Source organism: Nicotiana sylvestris, chromosome 8, assembly GCF_000393655.2.
Source record: "Nicotiana sylvestris chromosome 8, ASM39365v2, whole genome shotgun sequence".
NCBI classification, from domain to species: Eukaryota; Viridiplantae; Streptophyta; class Magnoliopsida; order Solanales; family Solanaceae; genus Nicotiana; species Nicotiana sylvestris.
In genome coordinates this window covers 61,938,899-61,953,221 of record NC_091064.1, presented here as the reverse complement: position 1 = coordinate 61,953,221, position 14,323 = coordinate 61,938,899, and the positions used below count along the sequence as shown (strand labels likewise).

At 38.9% G+C, this 14,323-nt stretch overlaps 1 protein-coding gene across 1 annotated transcript; it reads left to right on the top strand.

The window, feature by feature from the left end:
* Positions 1 to 9,085: 9,085 nt before the first annotated feature.
* LOC138875117 (uncharacterized) lies at positions 9,086 to 10,030 on the top strand. The gene has a single exon (XM_070153939.1). The coding sequence runs from the start codon at positions 9,086 to 9,088 to the stop codon at positions 10,028 to 10,030; it is 945 nt and encodes a 314-aa protein (XP_070010040.1).
* Positions 10,031 to 14,323: the final 4,293 nt, after the last annotated feature.

Sequence of the window (14,323 nt, the reverse complement as noted above, 5' to 3'; positions counted from 1 at the left end):
AAAGGGATTCTATTTGAAATCGAGGATCTGATAATTAAAGAATTTGTAAGTATATATTGAAAGAGAAGTCATTACGTTTACGTAGTTATTGAGAAGGAGGTTGCCCTGCCAAGCACGAGCCTTCTCCAAGAAATTGAAATGATTTTTTACGTCCAATTCCATCATTTTTTGTTGCTTGAAAGGTCTTCGAGGCTTGTCAATGGCTTGGATTCAGTTCACGGATTAGCAGGTATCTGCTTAACTTAGGGCATGTTTGGCCGAGCTGTCAAAAATTGCTTATTTTGAAAAGCACGTTATTAAAATAAGTGTTATAGAGAAGTACTTTTGGGGAGAAACAATTTGTGATTGAGAACTGCTTTTCCCACTAGTTGATAAATAGTTTGTGTTTGACTAATCTTTTTAAAAAGTATTTTTGTAACAAATTATAAAAAAGAATAAGTGCCAAAGTTCATTACAAATACGATTATTTAAAAAGAGAAATAATTTTATTATTTATTATGAAAGATAATAATAAGTTTTTTATTTAACTAAAATAATAACCATTAAAATAAAAGTCATATTAAAATTATTAATCAATATAAACTATAGTTAAACCAAAGCAATTAAATATCTCGTATGATGAAATATTTTTAATGATGGTTTCAATGTACTAAACTACATCAATCAATATAAAATAAAAATCCATTCATAAATAAAAAATACATGTTAATAACACTACTGTCAATTTGACAAGTGATCAGTCACTAGTATGTATAACGGGAATAAGATCAACACTTAGAAATGACAATTACGAAAAGATTAAAAAAATATTAGGTAAAAATTTGAATAAATTAAAGTCAAAAGAAATAAAAAAATTGCAATGTTAAAGGAACATGGCACTTATCAGATTTTTTATTTTGTACATATCAAACTAAAATACAATAATTGAGTGAACAAACAAGAGTTCTAAAGAGGAAGAAGAGAAACAGATGAGAGATAGTTTTTTTTTTAAAAAAAAAAAGAGAAAAGAAAAAAGGCACGATAGAAATAAATCGAAAAAGAAGTAAAAATCGTATTGTAGACAATAAATTTGCGTCGAGAAAATAAATCAAAACCAAAAAATACAACAACCGTAGTATTTTATTTTGAATATTTGAGTTTTACAATCTCTATGAATCTTCTGATTCTTCCTTCCAATAGTAAATAAATCCAAGGGCCTTTGAGCTTGATCTTGAATCTATGTTTGTTGCCACGAACGATGATCTTGTTCTTGAGCTTGAGCTTGATTGCTTGAACTTGACCTTGATTTGTTCTTCGTTCTTGAGCTTGAACTTGATTTGTTCTTCATTCTTGAGCTTGAACTTGATTGCTTGGACTTGAACTTGGTTGCTTGAAGCTTGAAACTTGTAGAGAAATTTGCAGCTTTTGATCCACGAGCTCTTTCTTGCTTCTTGTTATGCTTCTGGTGTCTTTTCTGGGTTATGAAGACCCCTATTTATAGTTGTGGAAGGGAGGAGTTGTGATAAGAATAAACCTTTCTGACCAATCAAATTGAAGTGTGACATGGCCGCATCTGATTGGCCAGAACATGTCACTTGCACACATGGCGCAGTTTCATTGGCCTTTTAATATGACTTGGCATACCTTGTCATTTTGACACGTGTCATGATCCCATTGGCTCTTCCGTTTGACTTGGTGTGCCATGTCATTTGACATGTGGCGCCAAACTGGCCCTCTAGGAAGATGACATCTTGAGCTTATTGAAGTGGGCTCATCACTTTAACCCAATTAAATGGGCTAGCCTAATAGATTAAGATTTATTTATTTAATCCATATATATTGGACTTATATAACTAATCCAATTATATTAGCCCAATAAATTTATTTGAACTAATATATCTTGAATTTAAAATATAGTCCCAATTATTTTACGAATTTAATTCTAATAAAATTTATATGACTATAAATGCCTCTACTTCAAGACTTGTCAAGTAAATATCTCAAACGTAGAAGACAAGTGTTGAAGTATTAATGAAGACTCCTAAAACTCCATGAAACTTACTTCAAGTAGCATATTTGCATATTTTATAGTATACGAAACACGTGGGCTCAAAATACATATGCACCAAACTTTTTAACTCCTTGATTTGGAATTAGAATTATCTATCATCAACAGCTTATGCATTCTAATTTGAATGATAGACTTTTCATAAGAATCTCACGTGGAAGAAGTCACACGTGCATGCAATTCTCATGTAACTAAGGAATAGAAGATCTATTCGGACTTAACTTGGTAAACCTTGATTTTCAACTCCCTTTTGAATTCCACTCAGAGAAGGATAATGGTTCCATCTCACCATAAATTAATATGTCCCACATCGATTATTACTTTGCAATAGCCGAACTTAATCATCTATACAAACCCTATACTTACATGTTCACTAAGCATCAATTCGCAGTATTTGCAAGCCATTTGAGTCTAGTTTTCTGAAATCGGAAGCATTAACGTGAAGGTAATTTCTTATTTTTTCATGTGCTTTCTTCTTTGTTTTTTTTTGTAGGTCAAACAAGAAAGATGTGTTCTTGTTTAACGAGATGATCCATGCATGAAGAAGGGTGTTTTAAGGTGTGAAGGGATGAGTACTCATCTCGGTCCGAATATTGGAGAGATTACTCTCAATGTGGCTAGACTACCGGAGAGATTACTCTCAATGTGGCTAGACTACCAGAGAGAGTACTCTCAATGTGGCCAGACTACCGGAGAAATTACTCTCAAAATGACCCGACTACCGAAGAGATTACTCTCAATGTGGCCCGACTACCAGAGAGATAACTCTCAATGTGGCCCGACTACCGGAGAGATTACTGTCAAAAAGGCCGACTAGCAGAGAGATTCTCTCAATGTGGCCCGACTACCCGAGAGATTACTCTCAAAATGACCCAACTACCGGAGAGATTACTCTCAATGTGGTCCGACTACCGGAGATATTACTCTCAATATGGCCTGACTACTAGAGAGATTTCATCCATCTAAGCCTTTGTACCCATTCTAATATTCTTGATTTGGACTTTGATGACCCCCTTTTTTCTCTTTTTTTTAGGACGAAAAGATGAAAATTTCAGAGACTATACCTCACCTTCCTCCAAACTGATATATCTCATAATCGAGACTGAAGATGGCATAGAACAAACCAAGCTTTTGGTTCACACCTCATAAGCTGGCTGGTATGCGGCCTCATGGCCTCCTCTAAGGAACTCCCTTCATGTATATAACTGGACCTTGGATCACAAATCGACTTTTAATCCATTGTCCAAGATGTGGTCTCTCCAAGAGCCAATCTATCGCCACGTTAACATTGTTAGCACCCTTCCAAACTTAGGACGTCGCATAATTCAAGGCGAAGTACGTTGGAAGAACACAATAATGATCGAGGGCGAGTATCGTCATATTCTAGGATATTGTGAATGGGCTGAAGATGTACTTGGTGGAAGCCAACAAACCCTGAGTACAACAAAGATTTACGATGCCGTCTATGCCTCACTTTTCACTTATGATCGTAACTAGAACATTTTGCAAGCATTTTGTGAGGCTTGGTGCCCCAAGACAAACACACTTCTTACATTAGCTGGGGAACTATCTATCTCTCTTTGGGACTTACATATCCTTGGGGGTCTGCCATTGCGGGTTCTCCGTACGAAGAAGTGGTACTTGAGACATGAGAACTCATCGGTTTGGACAAAAAACTGATTAGATTTATTTCTTGATCTTGCGAGTATTTATTTGTTGCCTTTCATCACCTTATGGTAGGTACGGCTCCTAACAAAAAGGTCTCCTTCAGCAAGTGGACAAAGTTTTGGTATAAAAAAGCTTTAATATATAAACATTCCCCGCTACGAAAGGAAAACAAATCCGCATGCCTAAAGTCAACACATAATCCTAACCGAGTTATTCCCGAGACAACAAGGTGGTCGAGTGATCAAGAAGCTATAATCTCCAAGCTTAGGGTGAGGTCTGACAAGAAAGATGAAACATATGTAGTAGCATTCTTATCAATTTGGCTATGTGCCTTTGTGTTTCCCAAGGCAGAAAACTTCATTCGTCCTGAGACTTTTAAGATGGCAAGCATGATGGCTGACAGGCGAAAGATTAGCCTTGCGGTCCTAGTTTTGGCGAGTATTTATCATGGTTTGAATAAGATTTCGTGTTCTTCCCAACTTGATCAGGTCAAAGTTTGTTTTCCCATTCATTATATTTACGGATGGCTTACACATACTTCAAAATCCACTATCCACTTGCTAAGGGTCCGTCTGTCCCTTTGATGGTGGCATACTCAGGAGAGGAAGCTGCGAGGTACTTTGGCGAGAAGGATGCAAGGAAACGTATCCACAATGGGGAGGATATAATTTGGACACCGACAATGTTAAACCAATTCGTGTCCTTATTATTATGTGGACAACGATGCCCCTCAAGAGTTGGAGTCAAATTACTTCATGAGCTTACATTTTAATTACCTCCCTTTGAGGTATGGTAACTCATTCGTCATTGAGCCATATAGCCCGCATCGGTTTGGTCGTCAATTTGGGTTTTACCAGAACGTCCCCGATTTTTTAAAGAATGATATCCGTAACGCCTCTCTAGATGAAGGACTCAGATTTTGGAGGATTTGCACACTGTATCGGTCTATGTCACGTGCGATTTTTCCCCAAACGGGAGATCCTGTGGAGAAGCCTTTCTCCACCAATTATGTGCCTTGGTGGGAGAAAGTGCATGGGAAGTTTTTTGAGAATAACTTATAAGCTTTGGTAGATAAAGTTGGGCTAAAGTCTACAACTCCTTTAGGAGGTGAAGATCAAGATGTTGGAAAGACGCTCCCAAAAGGTAAAAAGCCACCTACTCCAATCACAAAAGTAGTTACACAATGTCGGGCCCCCTTTTTCCATCACAGAGTTCGGGTTTCGACATTCCTTGGGAACAACTCGTTTCCATTTGGGAATTGGGTATTTGAATTTGAAGAGTCGCCACCTAATGGATTAAGGTGCGTTAGGGCACCTAGAGCAATTAACTCATATGACTAGTTCGCATTACCAGAAATTAGGGTAAGGGCTCGAAATAACCTCGAGGGGAAGGTGTTAGGCACCCCTCGCAGTCCATAATGGTGGGTCCCGGCCAAACTCAATTATGTGAATTAGTCATTTACCAGATAAGAAGTTTAAGCATACATTTGTAAATAAAGGAAGTTTAGGCAATCTAAGCACACATATGTAAATAAAAGAAGTTTAACAAATAGGTAGTCTAAGCATACATATGTAAATGAAGGAAGGGAAGTCCTAGGTTTGTTAGCCTATAAGATCACATCTGTACAATACCCGGTAAGCCTTCCTCAAATCGAGTGGTTACACGTGGCATTAACGCACATGTCATCATATCCTTTACTACCCAATTCCTTCCCTTTGGTCATAGCCTAAAGCATTCTAGCAACCTTGAGATATATCCTATGAGTGCACTACTCGTCCCTCGTTTTTATATAGTCCCGGAGGTATTTTAGGACTTCTAGTTAGGGTGGATCTAGACTCTCCTACAGTAATTAAAAGGAGAAACTCTAGGTGACATACAAGACATATAAGACTGGACCAATGATAGAATAATTAAAAGGCTCACATTTTACCTCCACAAATAGAGCAAGTAAGTGCACGTCTCAAACAACAGATTTTAGATATATGAGAAAAAAGCACTAGAACAGGATATCTAGGTGAGCATGACAAGCAAAAATATGCAAAGTTGATTTAAAGGAAAAAGTGTTGAAGACCTATTTAGTTGCCTACATAATTTTAGAACCTATTAAATCTGGGCAGTCACAGTAAGCAAAGTAGTTTCACAGTTTATTAAACCTTGATTACCTATAAGTTTGCCTAGGTGGGGATTAGCAGTAACATGTCATCTACACATTAACGAAAGACCATAATTCTAAATCAGTAATTGACAGACAGATTTTGTTTTTATTGAATCTATATGCTGTCTAGGTGCTGGAAAAAAATGATCACAAGCATTACAGAATTGATTTTACACTTTCATCTCTAAGAGTATGATGTCTAGGTATTGATATTATTTTTAAGCATATTCCTTATAGGCTAGGTGATAACTGATTTTTTACGCGTTCAAACTATAGGCATGGTTTTAAGAAAATACAGTAAAAATACTAGAAACTTGGTCTCTAATGCACATAGAGCAGTTGTTGAACGTGATTATTAAGACATAATTGATAAATGACCTAAGAACCAGATTTTAATGCAAGTAAGTGAATGCAGAATGGCAGTTTAGAACAGATAGTATAGCGATCCTATAAATAGGTTTTTCTAATGCACATAACAATCCGGTAGGCATGGCTTCTAACTCATACAAATAATCATAAAAACTCTATGAGCATGGTTTGTAATGCATGTAGGCAGTCATAACGATCTTATGAGCCTCTACTCGATTCCCACAAGAGATATATAAATGTCCCTCCCTTTTACTAATTTCCCTAATATCTATTTACATAAATAAATATAAATTATCTGTAGGGAGCCTGAATTAGGCCCAATAGTAAACCCAGGGATGTCAGGCCTTCAGAACAGTCTCAAATGCTAAGAGTCTCAAAGCCAATGGTGTGTCCTGGTGTGTCAGAGTTCCCTAAGGACCTCAGGGATCCCGGGCAGTGCTCACACCAAGACCCTTTCTTAAAATAGAGAACTGTTGGTGTGCATGTGAAAGGGCCAGCCCTGGTGTGCCAGAGTTCAGAGAAATCTCAAGGATTTCTAAGCAGTACACATACCAAAGGGGTAGAACTTAGATAATCTAATAGTAGAAGTGAGAGTGCTTGACATAGTTTGGAAGAACTTAGTAAAGTAGTGTTGAAGTAAAACATTCAAGAATGAAAAGGTTTTTAGGAATAGACACAGTTTTAGAAAAAATGCTAAGAGTGAAAACAGATTTGGAAGAAATTCTGAGAAAACACACAATCACAAAAAAACAACTTAAAGTGTCCAGATTCATAGCAATTTATTACTTGATTATAAGTGAAGACAAACAACTTTACAGACAAGGATCAGAGGGGTTGGGGACATAGAGAGCTCAAATTAGAAACACATAAACATGGATAAGAGGAGAAGCATATAGACCAGCAAGTACAAAGAACAAGTAGGAACTGATTGAAATCCAGAACACAAAACTACTACTTCAAAGTGTTAACAAGGGAATTATGCTCGAAATTATAATAGTAATAGGTAGTAAGACATAGAGACAGTGTATGGGAGTAGTCATGCTGAGGATATGGGTCTATTACACAGAATTAGTCATGCCGCTTAGTGTTAATCAAGTACATTAGGAGTTTATGATATTAACATGAGCATGCTAGTTGAGGGAAATAAACAGGAACTCAAGTAAACATGCTTGCCAAGTATCAAACAAGAGAAGTGATACCCAGACATGCTGATTATACACTTGAACAAAAGAGGGTATAACTTAAGCATGCTGAATAAAGCAGTAAACAAGAAGGCCAATTAAATACATAAGACATTAAATTAGTGAAGAAGGAGACATGAATTAACAGACATGGAGCACATAGAGTTTAGTTTCAGAATTGAAGTAGGAACATACCAGTTGAGGAAGCAAAGTGTAGAAAGTAAAGCAAGTAGAGTTCCACAGTCTAGCATTGGCTTTCAGCCGGCTAGAAAAGCAGTTAGCACAAGTAGCAGAGAGAGAAGAGAGAATTTTTGTGTGCATTTTTTTAACTAATTGTTCGTGTCTTGAGAGGTAAAACAAGAGTGTATATATAGCAGTTTAAGAGTAGAACAAAATAAAGTAAAGGAATCAATATTCAGTTAATTAAGGAAATCATATGATCACAGAACCCAATCACATAAAGGAGTTCAGAATAGACCCCTTTGTTGATACCCAATTTTTCCCTATATTTTTATATGCATAAATGCCTTCAAAATAGCATATATATATATATATATATATATATATATATATATATATATGCATGCAAAAGGTTTCTATAATTTTTCCATAATTTTATAGATTTAAATAGATTTATTTTCTCCCCTTTTATTCATAAAATCCCCAATAATTATCTCTCAAATTATTGTTGTGATAATTTAGTCATTTTGATTTCTATATTTATGCCAAAATATGGTTAAAATATTTTTTATGTATTTTTATAATTGCATTTTCTTCGTCACAATGAAATGCAGCGCATGTGAGGATATGACCAGATCCATGTTCTTCATCACTGTAATGATCTTTGTCCACCAGATAATGGAGGATCTCTATCAGCTCCAAGATGACATGGCACGTAGGCCCGCTACAAGACCAGTTGGTGTTCCTAGGACAGGATTGGAGGCACTAATGTTTTCTTGATTGTATTTTCTTTTTTTTCGAGTCTGTATTTTTATTTTAAAAGCATGTTTCGAGTTTGTTTTAAATTCCTAGAAAAAGTATGCCCTGAGTCTGTTTGAAGTCTTAAAATCCTAGAAAAAGTATGTTTCGAGTCTTTTGTAATTCAATAAGGTTATATTAATGAAAATTTGAAAAAAACCACAAAAAATGTTCTTTTATTTTTCGCATTTACCTCTTGAACTACGTGATGATTTGATTCATGCGGTGTTGTGATACGTAGGCAATCCTCATCGGATCCGGTCATTTTTTCGTAAATAACTCAAATAAGAGAGGGATGTGAAAAGAAGGAACCGGCAGAAAAGCCCAAAAAGAAAGAAAAGAGAGCCAAAGAAAAATCAAAAGAAAATTGAAGAAAAAAGAGCAAGGAAAAGAGGGGAAAGAAAAGAGCAGAAAAGGAGAATAGAAGGGCAAAAAGCCAAAGTGAAAAAAAACCTGGGGGAAAGTAAGCAATACCGGTATGAAACATGCAACCGTTGCGAAACATGTAGAAACACATTTAATTGTATAGGTGCATCACACCCCAACGTGCAATTACCTATGTGTTATTTGCTTCAAACTGACCAGTTTGTTGTCTACTATTAAGTTCAGGTTCTATAATAAGGTGGTTGGTTTTGTGGTAGTCTGGCTTCACATCCATACTTCACGAGATCGAAAGGAAGCGTTGAAATGTCGTCAGAAATTCCCCTTCCAACAATTCCTATTGCGGTTGATAGTCCAATCTCAGGCATCCCAACATCAGAATCGGCAACTGCCGAGGAAAACAAGATTTTGCGTCTCCGCCTAATGGAAATGTGGGATGCCTGGGCCAATGAAAGAGAAACACCAAGTGTGATCCTTGGGTTCCCTGAGCTTTTTCCTAGGGCAAGTGGGACCTCCAACGTCCCAATCAGTTACCCCAATACCCCATTGGGATATCTTACCATCTCGACCCACTTTGTTGGAACACCTTCTGAGGCTCGCCTTCAGGTGTTGATGTCAGGTGCGGCCTCAAATATATTCACTGCACCACCTTGCTCAGCTACGACACAGCCTACACTGCCTAGGACTAGCTTTGACCCATCATCCTTCACCTTCCAAACACCATCCTTCCCACCAGAACCTACTCAATTTACTACCGTTGCTTACCCACAGCCTCCCCGGTATGAGTTCACCACAGGGCAAGAGAAAACTGCAAAACCCCTTGAGCAAGAGGATATTGCCAGAAAGATGAGAAGCATGGAGCAGAGTCTAAAAAACATACAGGGTCTGAGTGGACAAAAAAGTGTATCCTATGCCGACTTGTGTATGTTCCCTCACGTGTATCTACCATTGGGATTTAAAACCCTGAAGTTTGAGAAATATGACGGGCACGGGGATCCCATCGCCCACCTCAAAAGATATTGCAACCAGTTGTGGGGAGCGGACGGAAATGAAGAGCTCCTCATGGCCTACTTTAGAGAGAGTTTGGTCGGCATTGCTTCCGAATGGTATATGGACCAAGATATATCCCGTTGGCATATCTGGGATGACCTGGCTCGGGACTTTGTCAGGCAGTTTCAGTACAATATCGGCATTGCCCCTAACAGGAACTCATTGACAAATCTAAAGAAGAAATCCTTGGAAAGCTTTTGAGAATATGCTGTCAAGTGGTGTAAGCAAGCCTCCAGGGTAAAACCTCCCATGGACGAAATTGAAATGGTCACGGTCTTCCTTCAGGCCCAAGAGGCTGACTATTTTTAAAAACATGATGTCTGCGATGGGTAAGCCGTTTGCTGAAGCCATCAAAATAGGTGAAATAGTTGAAATGGGTTGAATATAGGGCGAATCTTAAGCCAGTCTGCTATAAGGGCGACCTCCCAAGCAATCCAAGGCGGGTCTGGACGTGTGGCCAACCAAAAGAAGAAAGAAGAAGCAGTAATGGACACTTCAAGTACAAGAAAATCTCGTCCACCCAGACCTCTTTTCTCTGAAAGAACCCCAAAACATTACTACCTCCACTAGGATGTGGCCTACGATATGGCTCCTCAACCATACACAGTGATGAATGCCCAACTCTACGTCAGGCCACAACAACAATTTAATCAAAACAGAGCTCTATTTCCCAGAAATCAACCTCCTTACCAAGCTCACTATAACCCCCAGCGTCCACAAAACAACTTCCACGCCCGTGAACCACCCAAGAGGCCAAACTTCAAACCCATCGGTGAATCCTATTCCAGCCTGTTCCCAAAACTTATTCAGATGGGTTTTTTGCAGCCTGTTCCACAAACCAGGCAGAATCCAGCATCACCCGCTTACAAAGCTGGTACTCGATATGCCTACCATTCAGGGGTAGAAGGGCATGATACAAATGATTGTCGGACCCTGAAGAAGGCTTTGGAGAACCTGATAAAACAAAAGAGAATCGTGCTAAAGGACGAGGACGTTCCTAATGTAACCAACAATCCATTACCGACTCACAACAACAGGCAAATTATTGGGATGATTTGTGAAGACAAAGAGTTTGATCCAGCTCTAAAAGCCATCATTGCTATAGCTGATATGGAAAAGAAGCCAAAGGCTATCACAAAATAAGACAAGGGAGAGAAGAAAAGCAAAACCACCCCTCAGAAGACAGAAAAGAAAGTGGAAGTTAAAACTGGGGCAGCACCCTCCAAAAATGCCGTTCTCTATATTCCTCGAGGCCGCAAGAAAGAATAGATGTCACTGAGTCCTCCTAGGAGGTTTGAGCTAAATAAAGGAGCTCAAATGTATGTGCCCAAGGGGACCTACGTGATGCGGGGGGCAATAATTCCACCAAGGCTGAGTGAGCCCGTGGTTATTGGCCGCGCGCCACAAAGGCCCATGACAGATCCCACCGCTGTTCCATGGAACTATAACAAATCAGTAGTGACGTACAAAGGCAAAGAGATATCGGCAGAAGTTCAGGAAAATAGCCTGGCCGAGAAGTACTTCAATTTGGAAGAGGTGAATAATGTCACGAAAAAGCGTTTCCCACCTAAGAAGCCGGTGAGTGCTGAAGAAGCAGAGGTGTTCTTTCAAAAAATGAAAATGGCAGATTACGAGATAATCGACCAGCTTTGAAAGCCTCCTGCTCAAGTCTCTCTGTTATCTCTATTAATGAACACCACTAAACATCAAAAGGTATTGATCAAAACTCTCAACGAAACATATGTACCCGTTGAAACCACTGTAGAACAGTTGGTGAGGATGGTAGAGAGGTTTTTTGCAATCAACCGAATCTCCTTCAGCAAGAATGATCTGCCCCCGGAAGGGGCCACACACAACAAAGCCCTTCACCTGACAGTCAAATGCGAAGGGTATTATGTGAAAAGGGTCATGTTAGATGGTAGTTCTAGGGTAGATATTTTCCCACTCTCAACTCTGCAGCGTATGGAAATCGGTACTGAGAGAATCAAACCCAACAACGTCTGTGTGCGTGCCTTTGATGGCATAAAGAGGGATACAATAGGAGAGATTGATATGATCCTAACTATCGGTCCGGTGAACATCAAAGTGACCTTCCAGGTTTTGGACATGGATACTTCCTATAATTTCCTCTTGGGAAGGCTGTGGATTCACACAGCAGGGATTGTGCCTTCTACTCTCCACCAGATGGTAAAGTTCGAACATGAAGATCAGGAGATTGTAATTCACGGGGAAGATGAGCAGTCGATTTATCAGGACCTATCAGTCCCTTGTCTTAAAGCTAGAGAAGGAAATGAACATATTGTCTATCAGGCTTTCGAGATTGTGGTCGCGGACCAATGTGAAGAAGGAAACCCTTGCCCTCAACCCTTTCTTTCAAATACATCGGTTATGGTGGCCAAAGAAATGATCAGGCTTGGTTACAAACCCAGGAAGGGGCTCAGGAAGTCATTGCAAGGGATCGTTGAACCTATCACTTTGGCTGCTAGTGAGAAGTTCTTTGGGGTAGGTTTCTAACCCACCTCAGCTGATGGAAAATGGGCGGATGAAAGAAAGAACAATGGTTGGGTCTTGCCTCAACCAATTCCGCATCTTTATAGAACATTTGTCAAGCCTAAATACAATGAGGAAGAGGAAGATGAGGCCTTCACGGCCAAAGAAATTGAAGAAATCTGTGGGGCTATGAGGCAGATGTTGTATGAAACCCACATGATCCAACCAGGGGAAGGCTCAAGCACCGCCGAGGTGCTATACATGGGACCCAGTGCCAAACTGCAAAATTGGAAGGCTACTCCATTCCCAATGCAAAAGTGGGAGTCCCGGTAGACCAGTCCTGCCTAATGCTATATGGTGGGCCGGGCTGGGACCAAGACCGGACCGGGCCCGCGGTCCTAACGGGCTAAACGGGCCTGGCGGGCCGGGCCTGGTGTGCCGTTCCTTAACGGTGCAAAACGCCCGAGGCGGGCAGGGTCACATAAAATAGCCCACGAGCCCGGAACCGGCTGGCGGGCCTGGGCCGGTCTTACCAGGCCTCTAACGGCTACTTTTAAAAAAAAAAAATTTTTTTTTTAAAAATAGCAACGGTCAAAAATTAAAAAAGTAGCCGTTGGGCTGCAATTTTTACCGTTTGGAACTTTTAAAAATAGTCATTTGGCCCCCAAACTTTATATAATTATATTTTTTCCCAATTCTCAATTATAAATACCCCCTCATTCTTTCATTTTTACTCACCAATTCATCAATCTCTCTCAATCTCTCTACTATAATTTCTTACTTTATTGTTGAAATTTCGTGAAAAATTGTGAAGTTGGTGAATTGAAGTATTCAAGTCTTCAACGATTTTCATTTTTCAAGAAGTTGTTCGGCAATTCGGTAAACTCGTTTCAACTCTTAAGTTTTAAGAATATATTTTTGTGTGTTTTAGTTTGCATAATTGTAATTAATATGACATCTTTGATAAAAATGTTTGGTGGTAAGGGAAAAGCTAAAACTGGTGAAAGTAGTGGCCAACCTACTACCTTTCCCCCGGCTCCCCGACCTGGTAGACGTCCTGCTGCTCCTATTATTCTTGATAGTGATAACCCCTGTTTTCAATTTTTCGATAGTCAATTTTGCCATAATGTTGCACCAGGTGAAAATTTAGATGATGAAACTATGAATGCTCTTTATCCTAATCAAACTATCTTTGAAAATGATGAGGAAAATGAGGACGAAGATGAAATCCAACCGGATTTAGAAGATACACCTACTAGTCCTTTTAATAACCCAACTGATGTATCGCCCGACCCACCTGTAGAAACCTCTAGTTTTAATAGACAACCTCCTAAACGCCTAGAAACATCATTAGTTTGGAATTTTTTTACTCAAGTAAGAGAACAAAATAAGGCTAAGTATAAAATATGTGGGAAATTACTAGTGCATAAATATACTGGAGACCGTAGCGGCACGGGTAGTTTGACTAGGCACATAAAAACACACCCTAGAGATAAAGTTAGATATTTACAAATGAAAGCGCAACTAGAGGGGACACGTGTAGATTCTGCGGATAGCCCTAGTACAGGTTCAAATCTAGTTCAACCAGGAATTAACACTGTGACCGGAGGTATTTTATATTACGATCCAAATAGAGATCGTGAAGAATTAGCAAAGATGGTTACCGTTATGTGCTTACCCTATTCTTTTCCTTCTAATCCTAATTGGGTGCATTATATTAGAAGAGTTTTTAATCCTACTTATAAAGGTTGGCCTCGCGCAACAGTTAAGAGCGATATTTATAAATATAAACATGAATATGAACAATATTTGCGGTATTTATTTACTCATATAACTAATCGGATTTCTATTACTACTGATATTGGTAGAAGTGGTAATGATTGTGATTATCTAACTGTTACAAGTCATTGGATAGATGAGGAGTGGACAATGCAAAAACGCATTATTGCGTATAGAATAATTAATTCATGTCACACAGGTAAGTTTATAGCTAACACTGTTGCA

What these genes read in the sequence shown, in the direction of transcription:
- LOC138875117 (XM_070153939.1), top strand. Translation starts at nt 9,086, where the DNA reads ATGTCGTCAGAAATTCCCCTTCCAACAATTCCTATTGCGGTTGATAGT.